General features: G+C 39.6%; 2 protein-coding genes across 6 annotated transcripts in view; one reads left to right on the top strand and one right to left on the bottom strand.

The window, feature by feature from the left end:
* The window catches only part of LOC102937554 (P2R1A-PPP2R2A-interacting phosphatase regulator 1), a 28,732-nt gene extending 19,217 nt beyond the window's left edge, over positions 1-9,515 (top strand). Inside the window, exons 4-10 of one of the 4 annotated variants that reach the window (XM_037909219.2) lie at positions 964-1,007; positions 1,091-1,145; positions 1,703-1,795; positions 2,458-2,546; positions 3,860-3,924; positions 5,620-5,716; positions 7,403-9,515. In XM_037909219.2, the coding sequence (XP_037765147.1) occupies positions 964-1,007; positions 1,091-1,145; positions 1,703-1,795; positions 2,458-2,546; positions 3,860-3,924; positions 5,620-5,716; positions 7,403-7,562 (603 nt within the window). In that variant the 3' untranslated portion in view covers positions 7,563-9,515. The remainder of the gene's footprint in view (positions 1-963; positions 1,008-1,090; positions 1,146-1,702; positions 1,796-2,457; positions 2,547-3,859; positions 3,925-5,619; positions 5,717-7,402) is intronic. The other 3 variants (XM_037909220.2, XM_037909222.2, XM_037909221.2) reach the window with 3 other exon arrangements.
* Positions 9,516-14,896: 5,381 nt separating this feature from the next.
* The window catches only part of MOSPD1 (motile sperm domain containing 1), a 35,727-nt gene continuing 29,236 nt past the window's right edge, over positions 14,897-21,387 (bottom strand). Inside the window, exons 6-7 of one of the 2 annotated variants that reach the window (XR_005226826.2) lie at positions 19,795-20,015; positions 14,897-17,960 (exon numbers count right to left, since the gene is read on the bottom strand). Coding sequence is in view for 1 of the 2 variants with exons in the window: in XM_037909224.2 (XP_037765152.1) it covers positions 19,990-20,015 (26 nt within the window). In the remaining variant the exon portion in view is untranslated. Of the gene's footprint in view, positions 20,016-21,387 lie in introns of both variants that reach the window. The other variant, XM_037909224.2, reaches the window with a different exon arrangement.

Below are 21,387 nucleotides of genomic sequence, written 5' to 3'. Positions count from 1 at the left end.
GTTCCTTTTATTCTTAATATAGGAAAGGACTAATGTTAATATGTACACACAAATGGGGTGGAAGGGAGGTGCAGGGATGGCACAATATATGTTACTTCATATTTGACACTGTATTTCTATTAAAACTTCAAGCTATAAAATAGTATAGTAATTGTTTGCTAACTTTCAGATTTTGGGGAATTTGAGTCCTACATTTTTGCATAGTCATAGTAATTATTCCATATAAAAACTCCATTAAAATAGTTTGTGAATCACTGAAGGCTAAAGTTAAATCAGGAGATGTCAGAGTTAAAGCTGCACTCCTTGAAAATATGTATTACGATAGGAGGAGCTTGACAAACCCATTAATGGGTGTTAGGCACTTAGCATCCGTTTGTGCCTTTTAAAAAAAAACCTTCTTCAGAGTCTTCAATTACATAGACTGCATCATTCAATGCCTAGGACGCCAGCAAGCAGTGGATGAATCATCTAACATATATTTATTCCTCCTCTGTTCAATAAGTGGATCCCTACCATGTTTCACTGCACACTGTCCAATCTATGCATTGAATGAGTTCTGAGGAATGGTACATGCTTGTGTATTTAAAAACAGTATTGTAATGCATGCATACATACAAGGAGTGAATTAAGTTTGTGCATGCAATTTATTTTTCTTTTAAAAAAAATGCTTTGTTTTGCTATCTTAATACATTTTAACAAGTTTTTTTTTTGTAGAATTTCTTAGTTTTTTTAGAAGAAACAATAAAAAATTCCATAATGTGGAACAATTTGCTAACCATCAGTAAAATGCTCTGTTCTGCACAAGTTGCACACTCACTGGGTATGCTAATGGTGTATGGAATGAGATGAGATGCCCATCCAGATTGTGACCTGAAGAGGAAGAGTTTGTCTGAATCGTTTTAGCAAAAGAAAGCTCTATAAAACAACTCTTAACTGTTTCTCTGTTATATTAATATTTTTCAGGAAGAAGGAATGGATTTGATGAACAGAGAAACAGTACATGAACGGTGAGTGTTAGTATGCAAATGAGAATACCTAAACTCTGTGTCTCTAGGCCAGTGATGATGGATTTTTTTTTTCTTCTTTACAGGGAAGTGCAAACAGCAATGCAGATCAGCCAGTCATGGGAGGAAAGCTTGAGCCTGGTAATGTGTTTATGCTTTAGATTTGAGTTTCTGTCTTCAGTATTCTGACATTTCATATTGCTGCATTTTGTTGTCCATAGTATCTTAAATTTCTTTTAGAGGAAAATCAAACAGATTAGGCTTGCTGTTCAGCATCAAATTGTTTCTGTCTAGTAACACACTTTTTATTGCTGCCTTTATAACAAGTTTTGTACTAATAAGGTATGAAATCACCAGTAGCTCAATGACACATGGCTGTCACTACAGCTATTGGACATAGTTTTTCCTGATGTGTCAAAAGGTAGTTCTATTCACTTCTATATCTTTCTGTTTTATAGATACTTCAATATCGCACATAATGCTTAACATTATTTTTTTTGTCAAAAGTATGAAATTTGTCTTCTACGTAGTCATAGTAACAAATTCTTACATGTAGCCATTTGTGAGGCTGACTTGCATCATGTGGTTCCATTCCACAACAAAGCAATGCTTTGTATAATATTTAATGTATATCCTGGCCCTTGAAAATATTGCATTAAAGCAATTGGCTGTAATTACATGATCTGTTATACTTATAGAGTGACAATGATTTTGAGAAATCATCCTCTCCCAAGCAAATAGACTTTGTCCCAGTTTCTCCAGCTCCTTCACCCACCAAAGGAATAGGGAAGGTAAGAAAAATAAAGTGGTAGAGGTCTTCCTTCATGAGTACTGATAGTTAGGATTTTGTTTAGCACTAACATTAGCAAAGGATGAAACTTCCCATATCCCTGACTTCTACATGGGCATTCACTGCAGACAGAAAACTAAAATATTAAAAAGGCACGCTAACAGCTGTACATCCCATGAATTTATCTACAGAACATCTCATAAATGTCAATACCTAGTAGGTATATTTATTGATAAATTGTTGGTACATTGGTGATAAATAAAAGCCATATTCTTTGTCTGCCTTTCTTTGGGGGAAAGTGGGGTTTTTAGGAACTAAATCAGTTGGTTTGTTCCAAGGTAAAGAGATACATACATATTCTGATCAATATAATACTACCAACTTGCATGCACTCTGTATGTACATGAGAAATCAGTCTAAATTGTTCTAGAACTTTCTTCAAGACTTAACCAAAAGTGATACCTTCCCAGTCAAATAGCTCAAGTAGTCATTTTAGATGAATGATGAGGTGCTTGTTTTAAAATGGTAAAATTCTCTCATTAAGGCCCTACTTGTGTTCCTCAAGTCCCTCTAGTTCTCTGTATGTCAAGAATTATTAGTTTGATGCAATGGGAATGAAGCATGATGTTTATATTTAAATATTGCAATATATTTTGTTTTCAGCAATGTTTCTCACCGTCTTTGCAAAGTTTGGTGAGTAGCAGTGGATTACCTCCAAGCCCTAGTCCCAGTCCAACAAGACGATTCTTAAAGTACGTACAAGTCTGTAAAACTGACTCTGCATACTGTTAATACGGATTGTTCACTTGAGGCATCTGAAATATCAGGACTTAACTGATACATAGTCAATCTAAACCATGTTTTTGGTGATTCAGATCTCCAACTCGCATAGTAAATCCATACAACTTAAATTCTAGAGTTTATAAAGTACCAAAATATATATTCCTGACATCAGGAAGCTGGGTTACAATGCAGCCTGTATCAGATTTTTTCAGTAGGTTTTGTTTAGCACATAATCACATACAGAGTAGAATGAACTTCTATTAAAAGATGATGATGAATTAATTCCCAGGTTTTGAAACTGGGACAATACCAGCCTGTGTAGATTAGAAAAAGTATTAAGAGGAAACATTTAAATTTTTAAATTATAATAGCATCTATAGGACCCAATTAGAGATCATGGCCTCATGGTGTTGTGGGTTGCCTGTCAGAGAGGCTTATTATTACTGTCTTTCTCACACCTTAATTTAATGTTGCCAGAAATAGGATAACTTTTTTGGGTGGTCAGGCTGTTGGAAGACGCTATTTGGGCTGTGGAGAGTATGGTTCTGAGTGCAGGTGAAAAGGAACTTAACTGCCAGATCTGTTGCTGTAAGTGACCTTGTATTTCTGGCAGAAATGACTGTTACTGCAGGGACCTTGGGCATTTTTAATTTTCTTTACCAGTGGCCAGGGCTGCTTCTCTGTCCTGAAATTCCTGGGTCATTCACAGTCTTCACCAGTCTGTGCAAGACCAAATATTTTGGCTCTCCGTGCTTTGTCCGCAACATAATGCAAACAGATGATGAAAGTAACTAGTCCTGCTACTAATCTACAGCCTCACAAAGGACAGCACTCTGCTAGGTTTGTGTTTAGAGGGGTGGCTTACTTTCAGTTACTCATGGACCCACCTTTAGTAGGAGTCGGAGAACCTGACCAGGTTTGTGTGCTCATGGGTTTAGTTGGATGCAAGCACTAAAAGTACATTGTAGAGAAACTTGCTGGCTCACATAGATGTCTGTATTAGAGGAAATGTTGGGAATGCTTTTTGAAGATTTCAGTCTGTAAACCAGGCTTTCTGGAAAAGTATTTTGTGGTTAAACTTTTAAGGGTCAGTCATGTCTTGTGTTTGTTTTTTAAAATATTTTCTTGTTGGGGCTATCCCTATTGTCTACTTCCCTTTATGTTGGTGTTTGGCCTTAAACAGAGCAGCTTGCACTGAACATGCTTGTTCTGCACTTTTAGTTGTTTTTCATGTTATTTATGCCAGTTATCATGTACCAATATACTGTTTATACTCTTTTAGCAGGAGAAGTCAGAGTCCTATTCACTGCATTCGCCCAAGTGTTCTTGGGCCAATGAAAAGAAAAGGTACACCATGTGTTTCTAATTGTTAACTTTTAAATCGTTCAAATAGCTTTCTTGATCGTCCTGTTTTTGGACTGATACTTGCTAGGAAACAATTGAGTTTTAGCAAAAGATATGCTATAAAGAAATGGCCAGGAGTTTGGACTGTTGAAGTATAATATTTGAAAAATTAACTGTTCAATAAATCTATAATTAAAATGGTCACTCTGTCCTACTACCCATCCACTGATGCAAGATTACACATTTGGTAAAGAACCAATGGAATCTCTAATATAAAGATATTAAGGAATTCTTGGTACAATTCCATTCATTTATAGAAAGGTCCCAGTTAATTGAAGCACAGAGATGCTGTTGAGTTAAAATCACAAGCATACGGTTTTCTTGGTAACCATACAGAAATGGCCATACTGGGTCCATCTAGGCCAGTATCCTGTCTTCCCACAGTGGCCAATGCCAGGTGCTTCAGAGGGAATGAACAGAACAGGTAATCATCAAATGATTCATTCCGTCACCCATTCCCAGCTTCTGGCAAACAGGCTAGGGAAACTTTAGTTTAGAGCATGGTTTTGCATCCCTGCACATCCTGGCTAATAGCCACTGATGGGCCTATCCTTCATTAACTTATCTAGTTCTTTTTTGAGCCCTGTTATAGGTATACAAACCTCTGCATTCTCATTCACTACAGGCCTCAAAATTCAACATCTAGATGCCCAGAAAAAACATAGCCATCTCATCTTGTAATTTTATTTAAAAGTTGTTTAAGTTTTGGAAGGTGTGCCTCAGTCTGTACACCTACACTTGCTTCTCTTAGCCTCCATTTCAACAGTCATTGTATTGCATCTGTTTTTAAAAGCTTTCTCACCCTTCACTTTCATAACAGTAACGTTTTGGCTCATTAAGTGATGTTTCAAGTACTGATAACCAAGCTGTACTGTTCCATAGAAGGAAGGGAATGTGGTGGGCCAGGTTGTGTGTGAAACACTCTTGAGATGCATCTCTCTCTCTATGAGAGAATCTGTGAATTGGAAGTTGCTGCTGGGAGACCTTCCCTTCTCATTTATCCCAGCCCCTTTGAACTGCACGTATTTCAAAATGGACTTCAATGAGAAAATAAATTATTGTTATTGATGGAGTTTTACAAATTACATTGGGGGGTGTTGAGGAGAGGATCTCAGTACCATAATTTAAGAATTATTTGAATGGAGGATGCTTTTTCACTGACTTTCAAAGCGCTTGCTTACTCAATTAATGAAACTAAGAAGTAGGTAAATATTTTAATATTTGTGTTTGTAGTAGTTACACGTTCAAATTAATAATTGTTAATGGGGTTGACAGTTTTAATCCACTGGGCATTTCAAATTGTCATTGTCTGTGTCTCTTTGTTAATGTTATCCTTTGAGGTTAGTGTTTAATTATATTTAGGTTAATATCTTTACTGTGGCATAGTAAAGCACCTCTATCCCACCCATTCTTGAGGTGTATTTGGAAAATTCAAATTAATATGTATTTTAGAGAAGGGGGAAAACACCTGAATGTTAAGAATGTGTATGAATGTGTCACAATCTATTTTCATCTGCGCCAGATCTAAGATAGAAGTTTATCTAAAGTGGCTATGCTAATGATCCCTCTAAATCTGGACAGAGTTGTATTTTAAGTGTTAATGCATAATATGAATCTGATTGCATGGTTTTGTTAAAGGTGAAATGGATACTGAAGATGAGCCAAAGAGATTTTTTCAAGGAACTACTAGCATGCTTTCTCCTGAAGTTTCACATCTGACAGACCTTGGTGCATGGTAAGCATTACTGATGCCTTGTAACTTTCATCAGAAACTGCTCAAATGTTTTCAGTCTCTTTTTCTAGACATCAGGCATGGGTGGGCATGCTTGAAGTCAAACAGTGTTATATATAATAAGCCTTGGATTTTTGCAGCATATCCAGGTAAGTATTGCAAAAAAACTGGATATTTGGGTACCAGTGCCTATAATTTAAGGACTTCAAAAACAGATAAATGATTTCTGTTCTCCTATTGGTATGCTTAGCATTTATGGGAGTTAAGCATGTTTCGTAACTAGACCCCCCAATGACTGGCTATTTTGGAGCAAATAGCTTCAGATCTTAAGATCATTTGCCTTTTAATTTTGCAGATTAATGCAAATTGTCACTTCTTTATACTCTTGCTCTTAGTTACGTTTGGGGAATGCTCGTCTGATCTCTCTGCATATGCACTGTGACTGTGCTAAGATAGAGAAAATGAACTATGCAGCAAATTATAGTGAACATCTGGTTTAAAGAAAAGAGTGAAGTTGTTTTTTTGAATGTTTTTTAGAGGAGAAAATAATAGTAATAACCCTACATAGTTATAATTTTGCTATGATAGATACTGTAAAACGTAATCGGTAGATACGTGTTAATGCACTTTTTCCCTAATACTTAAGCACCTACTTGAATTGTGGGATGGTTGTAAAAAAACTGTGCCCGAGTTGCGAACAGGCCATAGAAAATTGAGGAAAAATAATAATGGACCTTATTATTTACAATAATAAAGACCATTATTACTTTTCCATGATTTTTCGCTATCAGCCACCAGGGGGCTCCCTGTTGGCCGCCTGGGACTGAGCTCCAGCTGTCAAATTTGTGGTAGAAGCCTAATATTGCGGAATCTGCAATTTCCGCAATATTGGAAGTTAAGTAGGGCCTTAATAATACAACATATTGTGCGGTATAAGTTGCCATTGCCACTGAGCCTGCTGGCAGTTGTGTTGTCAGGGCACCCAGTTGGAGAATTCCTGTAATAGAAGATAAAATGATGATAGAGTTGGCTGAATGAGTGTCATTTCTTTATTTGTATATGTTCCATTGTCTGACAGTTTTTAATGTATAAGCAATTCTTTGAGCCAGCTGAATGAATTAACTACTTGATAAAATATTATGGTTTGACTGGAGAGCAAAATTATTGTAGACTTCTTTGTATTTTTATATGAAATATAAAACTGTTTTTGAAGATGACTAATACTTGCTTTTAAAGCGACTTAATAGCTAATCAAAACCAGAATTTTAAACATCTGAAATTTAGTAAGAATTAGAATATCTCATTTTGGTTAATTAAAATGCAGATGATTGCTTTGTGGAAATTAGACTGCTTTGCATTAGCAATATACCTGCTCCTAATATCTTAAAGCAATCAATATTTCAGTTATTTTTCCATAGGACCTGTTTAATATCATTTAAAATGTAAAATTCCTTCCTGGAATTCAAGCTGCAGTAAGTCCCATGAAACCCTATTTAGTGACAATCAGGTAAAATTAGAGTCTATAGTTAGGTCACTTTAAAAGACAGTTAAGTGCATGTTTAAAGCTAGTTGTTTCACATATATATGTTAAAGATGTTGAATAATAAACCTATTTAAATTAATGCATTGCCCCAAAAATGCTGCTCTTGTATTTTCCATATCCTCCTGTTACATTCCCCTTTTTTTCAGTCTGACTTCAGGTACTCTTGACGGCAATCAAAGCAGTGCTGGCTCTTCCCGTGATTCACCAGCTGAAGTTGTCACCACCAGAGATTCTCCAGCCTCACTTTCCAATTCCAGATCTCCATTTAAGCCCATAGATTTTTCAGCTAAATTACCCACAAATTGAGACTTTATTACTCCTCTGCTGGAGGGTAAACAGCCAAGCTGGAGAGCAAAAAGACAACGTTCTACAATGTGTGACTGAGTTTCTTATCTGATCCTGTTCCTCATAGGAACTTCCAGAAATGTCTTTATTTCTAGAAAACTTCCATAGTAGTTCCTTGAGGAAGTTTATAGTGATTTGTATGACATTTTACTAAATACAGTTCGTGTTTAAACTCCAAACGTTCTCTTTAATATGTGAATATCTGCATACATGTTTTGACTTACAATAGATCTTGATTGGCATAATAAATTGCAAATACATATATTATTCTACAAGAGGAAACAAGGCATTTTAAACTACATCTTTTCAGTTGTCACTAGTTTGTAATGTTGCTGATCTAGGTAACAGCCTTTATTGGATCGGATTCTGTCATTTTTTGTCAAGCTAATCAATGGATCAGTTGATTAATATTAATTTTACTCCACAAGCTTTGGGTATTTCATTTGCTGTTTTTAAAAGGTAAATGTGGGTATCAACATATAATTGGTGCCTAAGTCCTAATTTGTTTGGCTGTTAATCAATGTTATGTTCTGATTGGATGAAAAGAACCAGAATGGATGAATTGTCCATATGTTACATTTTATTTGTAATCATAATTGCTGGTGTGACTAAATACAGACTTAACATGGAAAAAATTGCCTGCCAAAATCACCAGCTTCCTTTTTTCCCCCCTGTGTGACTATCTAGAGTGATAGGCATTCTCCTAGCACTGTTTTCCCACAGAAGGAACTTTAATAGTGTGTTGGGACAGTGCATGAAATGCTAAAATCCCTAAATTAAATGCTTCAGATAAGAAAATTAGAGGCGGTAGAGTCTTAACAATGGGTTTTAGTTGGAGAGGAAGGAAGCCATAAGGAGGGACCCTGAGTGAGTATGTCCAGACTGAAGTGATAATCCATGAACATTTAACTCTGCTATGTGACCACATACCGTGTTTTAATCTCTTCTGTAGAGTAATAGCAACTCAGTAGAAGCAGCCTCCAATTCCTCAGTATCATAGCATAAAGAGATTTCTGATGTTATAAAGTGAAAAATTATTGATCACAAGTGTAGAATCGATCAATTTAGATATGTTGGAGAATTCCTATAATGGATTTGAAAGAAGCTAGTATGTCCAGAAGCACCATGATAGCAAACCTAGAAGACTCCCAAGACAGAAGCAAGAGTCTGCCAGCCCCCAAGGGCTTAATAATGAAGCAAAGCTTTTCCTTCCTAAACAGTAAAACTGTAATGCAGGGCTAAAGGTGGGCACTGAATGTAGTGAGCCTTTCCTAAAACAAGATATGGTGGTAGTTCTCTACCCTGTCATATGGCTATTTCACAGAGAAGAACTTTGACAGGGCAGCAGCATACAAGGTTAGGAAACAGAAGATGTGAAGAATCTGGGATGAGTGAGGACTAAGGATTTATTTCTCCTGTATAATATGGAGATATGGAATCTATGTGGTGGTCTCACTCTTAGCTCAAACACTGTGAACATGGTTTATTGTTGACTCTCCATGTTTATCTAAATTATTGCAACTGTCAACTGAGCTTCCTTACTCCACAGATCAGTTTTCATAAAGTTCTGAGACTCATGCTTACCTTTCCCAATGGCAGACAGACAAAATTGTGTATAACATCTGCTTGCTTGCTTTAATACAGCATGGCTTTATTTTATAATCTCAGCCATATGCCAAAGACTTACTGTGCATTCATTCTTCTGTGATAAAGGCAAAATTATAGATTTTTATCTTGCTTATCTCATTTTTCATGAATGGGCCTCAATATCTGATTGCCAATCCTTTTAAAAGATGCATGAACAGAAAGGTAATTACGGTAGTTATATTGTGTGTGGGTCAACATGTCTCTTCTCTATTAAATATTTATGCTGGTTTTCCAAATAAGTGCCAATAAAGAGAACTGAAAAAATAAGTAAAGCTGTTGTTTCTTCTGGAACGTGCACTGTGTCCAGGATTTTAACGATATTTTTGTTACTTTCACCTGGGGAGCATTGGTGTTTTTGTTTCCTTCAATCAAAGTGCTTATTTCAGTCAATGCTTCATCCTCTTCTTGGCAACCTGGACCTAAATTATACAACACTTTCTCCTAGTTTCTGCAATGTTCCCACACAGCAGATTGGAAGTTCTCGACAGAATTAAGTATATTTAAAAACAAACTAGGTTCTAGTGATTTGAAGAGATATAAAAGCACAGTCTCTTCCTTTTACGTATTTAGATATTAAGTAAAATGCATGTGATGCTGCCCCAGAATTATCCATGTTCAGTGTGCTGGAGATGTTTGTCCTGAAAATGCATAGCTCATTCTAGAAGTTTCAACAGCTAGGTAATAGACACTGGGGCTTTTGGCTCACAGGAAGGAGTGGGGAAGTCTTTGTGATTTGGCATTCAGAAGGCAGTTAATACTTTTGGTACTGAGGAAAAGAGAAATCTCCCCATCTCTGTGTGCTCCCCCTCCATCCCACTTTGTACAAAAGCAGAAATCACTTCCAATTTGTGAGGAAAGAGGTGCTTGGATTCCTCATTGTCCATGCTATCAGCTAGCTGCAACACACCTTGGAAACACTGGGAGGAGAATTTTTTTCCCTTTAAATGAAAGATTAAAATCTGGAAAGCAACCAGGCTGCAAGATCAGAGAATAAGCAGATTGTGCTGATTTGCATGGCCACATAATTGTGTTTACATACACGGCTTTAGTCAATGGTTAATAGTCATGTTAACCCATATAGTGTTAGTTACCTTTTACTAATTCTCCATGTAAATACCAAAACAGATGAACGTTGTGAATTTTAAAGCTTGATTTGACTAATCTCATTGGTATAGGGCTAGCTTCACCTCTCTCCCATTTCTGGTCTCTGAATGCACTTCCTCAGGTGTCAGGCCTCATGCCTTTACTTATCCTAGAGTGTAATTCTGTAATTCTCCCACTCATAGTCTGGGCCAGGACTATAGTATTCTGCAGGTCCAACTGAATTTGGACACTGGAGTTCCAACTTTCAGAAGTCTGTGACCAGTGATAAACTCTAATTAGACAGCCTTCTTAAAACAAAATGTTGTTTTTAGCAATAGGAACAAAGTTTCTTTGAATAGTGTCCCTATGGGTGCTCCTACTTCAGGTGCACATGCACCTCTCAAGACCTTGATCAGAGATTTTCCTTTAGTGTCCGTTTGGCCTGCATATGTTCCCTATGTCTCCTCATATTGGACACCAAGGCTATATAAGGATGAGGGGGGCAAACTGCCCTCAATTCCTTCTCAATCTCTGCCTGAGATGGAGCCTTAACATGTCCGCCTTGAGTGTGCCTCAGCTATCTTTTATTCTGCATCTCTATAGTTGTTGATTAGGATCAGGTAGTACAGTAAGTGGTTAGTGATAGTTATAGTTAGAGGTAAGTAGTAAGAGGATTGTTTTGTTCCTTTCTCCCCTTAGGGAGCCTTATTTTCCTGGCCAGGCATGCCTGGCTCACCAGGTTTTAAACACTGCTCCTCCCCTGCCTAGAGGTTATACCTGTAGGCAATGGCCACTCCAAGTGTGTCCATTGCTTTGCGGGAGCCTCACGTCTCCCAAAAGTGCCACTTCTACCTGGCCATCAAATCCAGGGCGAGGAAAAACAGGAATATGAAACTCAAGACTATTGATGATGGAATGCTTCCTTTGACCAGCTTCTGAGTCAGGTCAGGAGGCCCCCCGTACATCTGTCTCGACATATACAGCACCCCTTCAACCTTGGAGGAGGCTTCCTCTAAGAAAGGGAAGACCTTGGAGGCTTCAGAGAAGACATCCAAAAAGAGGAGAGTGTAGACTCATCTTAAGGAGCCAGCACCAAAAAAACCCAGTTCCCCTGTGATAACTATGGTCTCTGAAGCCTCAACCTCTTGGCTTGGTACTGTTGAGTTGAATGACTCCTCCTCCAGTACTAGCAGGGCCAGAAAGTCCCAAAATGAACAGCTCCAAAAGGGCCTCAGTACCTTCTACCAGGGACAAAGATGGCAAGCATAAGCATGAGAATTCTACATAGATACAGAATTTGTATCCACATCTGATCCAGGATTCACAAAAATGGTCCGTGAATATAAAGCAGGTTTCTGCAGATTTGCAGGGCTCTAGAAATACTGTGTCAGCAGCTGATCCACAAAAATGGTCTGTGGATGCAGATATCCATGGATATAAAGTGGATATCCGCAGATTTGCAGGGCTCTCCGAAGCACTCAGTGGTACCAGACACCATTGGTGCATGCATCCGTACACCCCCCATTACAGTAATATTAATGTTGTCTGCTGCATCCTTGGCTCCCGCATCAGTACTGATCCCCTACATGATACCACAAGAATTCTGCTATACTAAGGATCTGTCTGTAATGGACGAACCAGACTCCCCACTCCTCCTGGGTATCCAAGCATCTCTCATTCCTGAGACTGATCTCCAGACTGCCAACTTCCTCCAGTACCACAGAACTTGCCACCCTTTTCTGCAGGTGCTTCTGCATTGGATGATATTGAGGAGGATGAATGAGACTTCCAGTTCGTCTCTTCTGATTAGGTTCAGGATTCTCCAACTTATCCTTTCAGGAACGCATTCTTTGACAGTCATAGGGAAGATTACGCTCATCAGTAAGGGTGGTGGAATCAACCCTGCTTGCTATCCCCATTCCCATATGCCCCTCTCTCACCACTGGCCATACTGGGACCTCTGGGCTGCCTATTGACAACAATTCACCAGCCCAATGGTACCATCTCATAGGGAGCCTAGACTTGAACAGTCCTATCTTCTCCAACCAGCCATCTTCCTCCCCACCCCCCACATGAGAGACGTCTGAGGAACAGGAGGCCAGGGCACCCCTCAAACACCTATATTATCCTTGTCTCCAGACAAGGTAATTATGCCTCTGCCACCATCTATGGCTAATGATTTTTGGCAATTTCAAGACCTCAGAAAGAGGGTAGCTGACACTCTTCAAATTGCACTTGAAGTCAAGGACTCGCAGCATAAACTGTTTGGATATTCTGCAGACAGCGATACCCTCCAGGGTGGCATTACCCATTAATGAGGTGCTCTTGGATCCAGCTAAGACTGTGTGGCAAGTGAACTCAGTATGACAAAGACCAAAAAAGACTGGATCTCTTTGGATGGAAGTCCTACTGGTCAGCAACCCTACAATTCAGGATCACAAACTATCAAGGAGTCATGACCAAATACAGTTTTACAAACAATATTAGATTTACAGCATTGATTAAACATCTGGTGCAGGAACATAGAGAGCCATTCCAGTCCATCATCTGAGTGCCAATTATTGGCCACAACTCTGCTCTTCAAATGTCCTTGGATGCTGCGGACACTACGGCCGGGGACACTGTCACAGTGGTGGTTGTGCGCAGGACATCAAGGCTCCAACTTTTGGGGTTTCCAAGAGATGTACAGAACACTGTGTTGAGGACCTCCCTATCAATGGTTGTAAGCTTTTCTCGGAGACCACGGATGCGTCTGTGTACATGCTGAAGGACTGTAGGGCTACTTTATGATCCCTAGCCACCTACAAATGAGAGAGTTTGTCGGTCACAGACTACCCAGAGAGCGTGTCCTGCTCAGTTCTCTGGATTCTATAGATCCACTGGACGCCCCGAGGAAATGACACAAATTTCAGAGAAAGAGGGCTGCTTACCCGCCCTGTACAACCACCCAGTCATCTTCAAAGCTTTCAAGTTTTGACAGGCTGGTTAAGGTTCAAGTCCTGTACTTCTGGTTTTACAGCTGTGTCCATTTGCTCCCCTGCCCCCCTTTGGAGATCACCTTTCCCATTTCCAACAGGATTGGAGGTGGATCGCTACAGACATGTGGATCAAGGGGTCATGAAATCGGGCTGTATTGTCCATTTTATGTCACTCAGTCCTTTCCAATTCTGGTCTTCCGATACATCAATGACTGGTACTCAAGGCCGTTCCTATGAAGCAGCACTATCTTCCATCCAGATAGCTCTTGCTCTGTTTCAGGAATTGGGTCAAAAATCCAATTTAACCCCTGTACAGAAGATACAGTTTATAGGCATGTCTTCGGACTCGTTGACAGCCAGGGCCCACTTTCTCTTAGATTCCTAACTTTGTCAAGTGTGGTATGGGTAATTCAGGGGAGCTCTCGGACCACAACAAGGAACTGTCTTCAGTTCCTGGAACACACATCAGTTTGCACCTTTGTGACTGATCACGCAAGGCTGTGCCTCCACGGCTTCCAGGGCTGGCTCAGAATGACCTATTCTACAGTCAAATGCACCTTGGACAGACAGATGATGGTTTCTGTACAAGTGAGGAATTCCCCAGACTGGTGAAAAGATCAACTCGACATCTGTGCAGGTGTTCCTTTGTTGCTCACCTCCATCCATAACTTTAACTATAGATGCATCACTGTTTGAATGATGCAGTACTTTGATTTGTAAGTATTTGTAACATTTCGGAAAAATGAATTCTGCATTTGAGTCTAAACCTGCTGCCATGAAGCCAGTTGCTATTGACGTAAATGAGGGCAGGAGCAGCCCCCTATTCTGTTACAACTCTATCTTCACACTCAGTTACCGCTCATGCACCATTTGGCAGTGGTCACTCCTGAAATGTTGTGCTTTTCATGCTCTTTGTTTTTGTATCCCTGCATCCACTGTCTTATGGTGGTGGAATCATAATTACCTTAAACATATCCTGTTTTCAGAAGATCCCTTTCTGGCCACCAGGTGGCAGTATGAATTCCAGTTGGTGCATTTTTTTCCTATTTACTCTAATTTTAGTTATTGGAAAAGATAATTTCATGAATTTCGATATACAGTAACTGAGCTGGAAGCCTAACTAATGCTTTACAAGAACCCTTAACATTTGACTGTAGAGGTGAGAATGGCAGCATGGTTCTGCTCCAATCCTGATTGAATTGGGGCCCACCTGCAGGCTTGTGTGTGGGTGAACACAGATTCCCTGGCAGCAAAATCATCAAACAGGACAGGGTTACAAATGCAGGCAGCCAAGATTACTTCTGGGCCAGGTAGGTAGCCCCCATCCCATGTGAGTCCCCCCCCAACCCCGCATTCACATCATGAGGCAAATAAGGTCAAATACCTCCAGTATCAGAAGATGCAGACCCATAAAATGGGCAAGTTGTTTGTAAGGATGGGAAGGGCTTATGCTCCCTGTGGCCACAGGTATTTGTGATAGATGAATCAGAGAATATGGGACGGTTAAGGAGGATGACCTTGTTTGTGCATGAATAGCTAGCTAGGTGATGGGCTTATTGATTGATTGTGCTTAATTTTTTGTGCACATTTAAAAAAAAATCATCTCCACAGTAATCACCTGTGCCTATCAAGGGGCCTATCAGACTGATCTGCTTCTGTGCAGCATGGAATTCCTGAGTATTGAGCTGGGAGCCTGGCATGCCTGAGTTAGCATCCCCTTTCTGTGCCTCCATAAAATGTGGATGATATTTAACTGCCTCATAACCGTATTATGAGGATTCATTAGCTAATATTTACTTCAAAGATGCATAGTACTATAAAAGTTGCTGAGTATTTTCCTGGTTGACATCATATAAGCTTCTCTCTCACAAGGCTGTGTTAAATTAAAAAAAAAAAAATCCATTGTATGTAATGTAGGCCCTGATTAATTATTACTCTCTCCCCTTGTGGATTTGATGTCTCTTCACACATTATACATAGAATCAGCCTCTTGTATTATGAAACCTATGTATTATTTTGATCTGTGATCTCTGAACCTGTCTGAACTTTCAGTTGCTTAAGTTTATTGAAATGTGTTCATTATGGTCCTTGAAAAATATTATGCTAATCCTGAAATTGTCACCTGGTGTAACTTTACATACGCAAGCCTCACATAGCATCTATACTCAGGTAATACCAGTGCTTGTGTGGCTTTTTTGCATTATAAATAGTACCAGGAACCATGCACCATGCTGGGAGAATCAGTAAGGGTAACTGAGCCCATCCAGGCTCTAACACTTGTCATCACTGCAGTTTCCATTGTAATTTATTTTAATGACAAGAATCCTTTCATTTGAATGGTTCCAAGTGCCAGCAGTGGAGGTTGTACTGTGGACCATTGGCAGGTTCCTGAGGTGAAGGAGTTAATTTGTTTTGTGAGGATGGACTCTTGAGATTCTAGTGCCCCACTGTAGAATTTGGCTTTCCAAAGGATGCTGTTTACTTGTTTCTTGAATGACACCCAGTGCTGATGCCTTAATTTTGCCTGATAAGCTACTGGCTGTATCTATAGTTCCCTGAGTGGAAAAAATGCACCCAAGTACAGTATGTTAATTCTCTATTTGTTACTTCTTTGTCTAATCGTTTGTGTAAAACGGGAAACACTGACAATTTAAGATGCCTTTGATTACATTTCTTCTGCAACAGCATTTCTGAAGCACTGGTCTTGTTTGCTTCTGCCTCTATCTCCTCCCTCTTAAGCATAAGAGCAATGTCACTCAGAATGACTGCAGTTACTTATTATTTCTGTATTTATAGTCCATTACCGTAGCACAGCAAAGCAGTCCTGCTATTCGGTTAGCCTTTTCCCTTCCATATGAAAGAGGTCATCAGTACCTGATAGTACTTCTAAAGTCATGGTTTTCATTAATTACAATTTCTTGTTTTGAGTCAGCAGCAAATGAGTTAACAGCAGGGGGCTCTGTTCAGGATATGGTGTTATGGTTTAGAAAAGACAGACTAGTAATTCCTATGGAATTTCCTTGATACTTTCCCTTCTTGGCCATAGTTATTCCCATCACAAGTGCTACCTATATGCAACTTCAGCATCCATGTTCATGTCCTATCTTGTATGCTTGTGACCCTCTGATGGATTTTCTCTGTGCCCCCATTGTGTGTGTGTGTGTGTGTGTGTGTATAGAACTAGAAAATCTTTCTTTACTAATCCCCAAAGAGTGTGCAACATCACTGCCAGTGTTGTCAGTAGTCACATTTGGCACAGACTTCTGTACCACATGCCTCAACTCCATGTCTGTTCAGCAATTCCATTGTTTATGATGCATCACAAAAGCCCTAAGAAACTTAACCTGTCTCCTTTGTGGTACAACTTCCCTGATTTGTTTTGGACTGGGACAAGAGGTCTTTTATACACTGGGTCCATGGTTCAAGTGCTCTGTTTGCTCAGTTAATGGGGTCTGAACTGCTCACTCTGGAGAACCAGACAAACATGCTTCCTGGAGACACTGAGTGTTCAGCCTTGGAGATGATACAGGCATTTCCTATTCCAGGGAGCCATGTCAATACACTAACATGTTACAACATGAATTACTACCAAAAACTGATATTTGTGAAAAAATGTCATTAAAATACATACAGGGAAGGCCTAGTGCCACATGCCCTACACCACCATATAATCAACACATTTTATAACCCCAGATAGATCGTTTGTCCCATTTCTAGTCATACAAATACTTGAGTCCACACTTCACACTAGAACTTACAGAACTCTGACATACCTTAATGCCCCCTGGAAACTCTGCTCCTTTTAAAATGTCTACTGTGCACTTAATAAGCAATATATTCAGGTCAGCAGTATACCTCCAGCAGCACACTTCCATTACAGAACAAAACAAGGGGCCTAGGTGCATACTGGATGAGGTGCGAGTGCATGGTAAAGGGTCATTAGATGACAGTGGGGAACTGGCTGCATTCTTTAACCATTGATCTCCAGACTTGTTACATTTTTGTCTTAGATTTGTGCCAGTGTGGTGTGTGGGTTTTTGGGGTTTGGGGGGGTGAGGGGTGTTAGCTGGACACTGGATATGCTTTCAGCTAAGCTACCTTTGTTTGTGGATAAGTTTCTTATTACTAAGGCCATATATAGATGTTCTTCTTTAAAGCCTTTATTTCTGGAGAGGGTTCAAAGGTGGGGGGAGATGGGAATTGGCATGAAAGAGATAAAACTACAGCTTAAGGCACTAAACCCCCAAAGGTGTAAAATGTCCTTACTACAGAGAGCAAGTAAAAGGACTTTGCCTCATTCAACACTACGGCCTTCACAATGATGCCACTCTGCATTTCTCATTAGGTTACATGTAACAAGCCAGAAAGCTGTGCGCTGAAATGTAGACTGCACCTAGACTAACTCTTGATTTAGTTGAGGAAACAAATATGACCTTTAAGTACCTTTCTGAGCAAGAGATGGCTTTGTTCTTCCCTTTCAGAAGGATGGTCACACATGTTATGCGAAGGTCATTTTCCCTGGGACCTGTTCTGTGATAACGTTTTAGTGAATGATGTGCTGGTGTTTGCGTAGTTAATGTATGGCAGTTACCTGTTGCTGAATACCAGGTGGCTGATGTTCTGGCTGGGAATCCAGAGACAGAGAGGACTTCTGGAAGTAAGTCAATTATTTCAAAGGTTTTTTAGGTATGTAAAACTTCTGCTACCAAATTCTAAGCTAAGCAGTTACCATCCTGAATGGCGGGATGACTGGCAGGTAGGAAGCCATTAACATGGGCAATGCAGTGTGTTTAGTAGTTGGTGTTTGGGTACATCTCTTCCATTTTTTGGATATTTTGTCCTCCTAATTCATTTCTAAATGCACAGTCGAGGATAAGAACTGTTGAACTACATTAGAGCTGTTGAGTTTTTTTATGAACCTGTAGGTTGTGTGTGTGTATTGTGAACAGCTGTTATAAAATTTGGGCCTTCTCACCCACCAACTCAGATAAATTGCATTTGTTTCTGGAGAGCTGTTACTAAATATCTACAATCATACACTAACTCATGCCAGCAGCTAATGTCAAGATAGCATCATTTTGATGCTCTTGGGATTCCTGGTAGCTTTTTGTTTTATTTATTATTATTATTTAGTTCATTGTACATAATAAATGTTCTTGCTGAATAAACAGATTCATGGGGTTAGTATATGGAGCAAGTGGGAAGTTTTTTTCTGAAACACAAGGGATGAGCTATTTCTAGAGGCAGGATACAGGGCTAAGATGGCCTGGCAATCTGTTCCAGTATCACAAGTTGTGTTCTAAGTGTTCAATAGGCAAACTGTGGAACTTACATTGATTTACTGAGGGTGGAACATTGGTTAACTGACTGTATCTACACTTTCTCTATTGTAGGCGTACGCATTTTATGATTCACTTTTAGAGAAAATGGGGGCTTGCAAGCATTTCCTGATCCAGAGCACTGATCCAGATTAGACACAAGCACGTAATGCAGATCTTACAGCCAGTGGTAAATTAACAACCATATCAGGTATTAAGTGATGACAACATTGATAAAGGTATTTCATCACTTAGTACCCAATAAGATTGTTCACTTACAATTGTGTGAGAGAGTTATATTCGTATAGCAGGTGCTGAAAGAACAGGGTGATTCAGTCTCTACTAATAAACATTTAAAGCAGTTCTAGCTCTGTGATCAAAGCATTTATCTGTTTCCAGAAGAGAAGGCTGTCTGGTTTGCGTCAGGAACTAGGAATGGGAAATGGCACAAACACTTTTTCGGGGGGTGTATTCACTTTCTCAAGTTGCATTTCTGGGTGTTAAATGCCCTACATATTCCCTTCTTTTCTCAGCTCCATTTTGAATTGAAAAGCTCGTTTCCACCTACTCTGCATCAGGAAATGCACGCCCCCATTTTCTTAAATAAAGTGATTTCACACAGGGTTGGTGACTAACTGAAATGTGATTAAAGTGAACTATGGGGTGACTCCCACTGTGATTCTACACTGATTGCTACCAATACATTGTCTCCTACAATTCCCTCCAGAACTGTGACCCTGCTACTCAAAGGTGCTCTGATGCAGTGACCGCTACTCAACTGTTAGAGATTCTAAATGGCAGGGATGAGTCTACATGCTCTGATTCACTCCTCATGAAACGAAGTTTACGGGCCCAGTTGTCCTGTTTTGAAGTTAAATTACATCAAGCAGGGTTTGATTCTCTGTTTTTCTTGGCTCTTCACTGAGCCTGGATTACTAGAACATAGCACACTAAAACAAAGGGAAGGTCCAGATCTCTCTGCCAGCCAGGAAGGATCCCTTGTGCCCTATACACACTATTCCAGATGGGCTTCTCGGGTACTTCTAATACTATATTGCCTTTCTGAATCTATCCATCTGCTCACATAAAATCCTGCTTATCTCTTGCTGCCACCACATTCCCTTCAAACGGTTTCTGTAAATCTCCCCTCAACTAATGCCAAAGTACCTGCTAATTTCCTGATGTCTTGTTTTCAATATTGGAGTTATATATGTGGACTGTACAACCCTCAGGAATCTCTCTTGAATATAATGAAGTTAAAGATTCACTTATTTTCTGCTCATTTCTTTTAAGTCAGGGTGTGTCACCTGCACTTCATGTTGGACTTGCATACACGGTTTAACCTTGCCATTTATCGGTGTACTAGCTGGCTCCTTCTCTTGTGACTCCTGGAAAGAGAAATGCTTTCTTTATTATTTCTGAGAGTCAATTACTATAACATTACCTCCTTTGTCAGTGCTTCGTTCTGAGTCAACCTATTTTTGTAAAACAATTGCACCTCTATAATTTCCTTGATGAAGAAACCTGTACTGCCAACATTCCTTTTCAGAGCCTTGGAATTTCCTGTTGTCCTGCATTTTCAGTTAATTTCTAATCCTGGAGATGTTAATACACTAATTATGCACAACTGAGAACATTAGATAGGGCTGAGACTTGGTTTCTATGATGGTAAGCTCCTTGGGGTAGGGACAGTCTTTGTTCTGTGTTTGTACGATGCTTAGCACAGTGGGATCCTCCTGGTCCATGACTTGAGCTCTGAAGCTACTGCAGTACAAATAATGATGAACATATCATATTAAAGGTACAGTTCAGTGATTGTGTTAAGATTAACCATCTCACCTTTGATGTCAGAGCTGCCATGGTTACGCACACAGTAGCAAAACTTAACAGATTGTCTTCACACACAATAAAAATGGACAGGGTAATACACAACAGTATGTGTGCTGTTTTTCTCCTCTATTCATGTCTACCTTCTGTTACAGAGAAGAATCAGAAGAAAGAAGTGAAGTGATTTGAGAAGAGGTTAATGTTGAGTCTGAAGAAGGGTGACTACAGCAGTAGATTAAAAAAGGAGCCAAACTTGTGCTGCTTGGTAATAAAAGGATGACATGTAGAATAAGGGCAGGAAGAAGGCTACAGGAAGGAGGGGTTGTAAGCGCTTTGGAGGACAGGATTAAAAATGATCTTGACAAACTGGAGAAACGGTCTGAATTAAACAGGATGAAAATAAGGACAAATGATAAGTACTCCAGTTAGGAGTACAAATACAACATGGGAAATAACTGTCTAGGAAGGAGTACTGTAGAAAAAGGTCTGGGAGTTGTAGTGGATCACAAAATAAATATGGGTCAACAATGTAATACTGGTGCAAAAAAGAGTGATCATTCTGAGATATATTAGCAGTGGTGTTGTAAGCAAGATGTGAGAATTAATTCTTCCACTAGACTCAGCAGTAAGAAGGCGTCAAAGGGAATACTGTGTCCAGTTCTGGGTACCACACTTAGGGAAAGACATGAACAAATTGGAGAGAGAGTCCAGAAGAGAGTAACAAAAATTATTAAAGGTCTAGAAAGCACAGAATCACAGGACTGGAAGGGACCTCAAGAGGTCATCTAGTCCAGTTCCCTGCACTCGTGGGCGGACTAAGTATCTAGACCATCCCTGACAGGTGTTTATCTAACCTCTTAAAAATCTCCAATGATGGAGATTCCACAACCTCCGTAGGCAATTTATTCCAGCGCTTATTGACCTATGAGGAAA

The sequence above is a fragment of the Chelonia mydas genome, chromosome 9, assembly GCF_015237465.2.
Source record: "Chelonia mydas isolate rCheMyd1 chromosome 9, rCheMyd1.pri.v2, whole genome shotgun sequence".
Classification (NCBI taxonomy): Eukaryota; Metazoa; Chordata; order Testudines; family Cheloniidae; genus Chelonia; species Chelonia mydas.
Note: the sequence above shows the minus strand (reverse complement) of the source record. Positions and strands in the feature narration are given on the sequence as shown.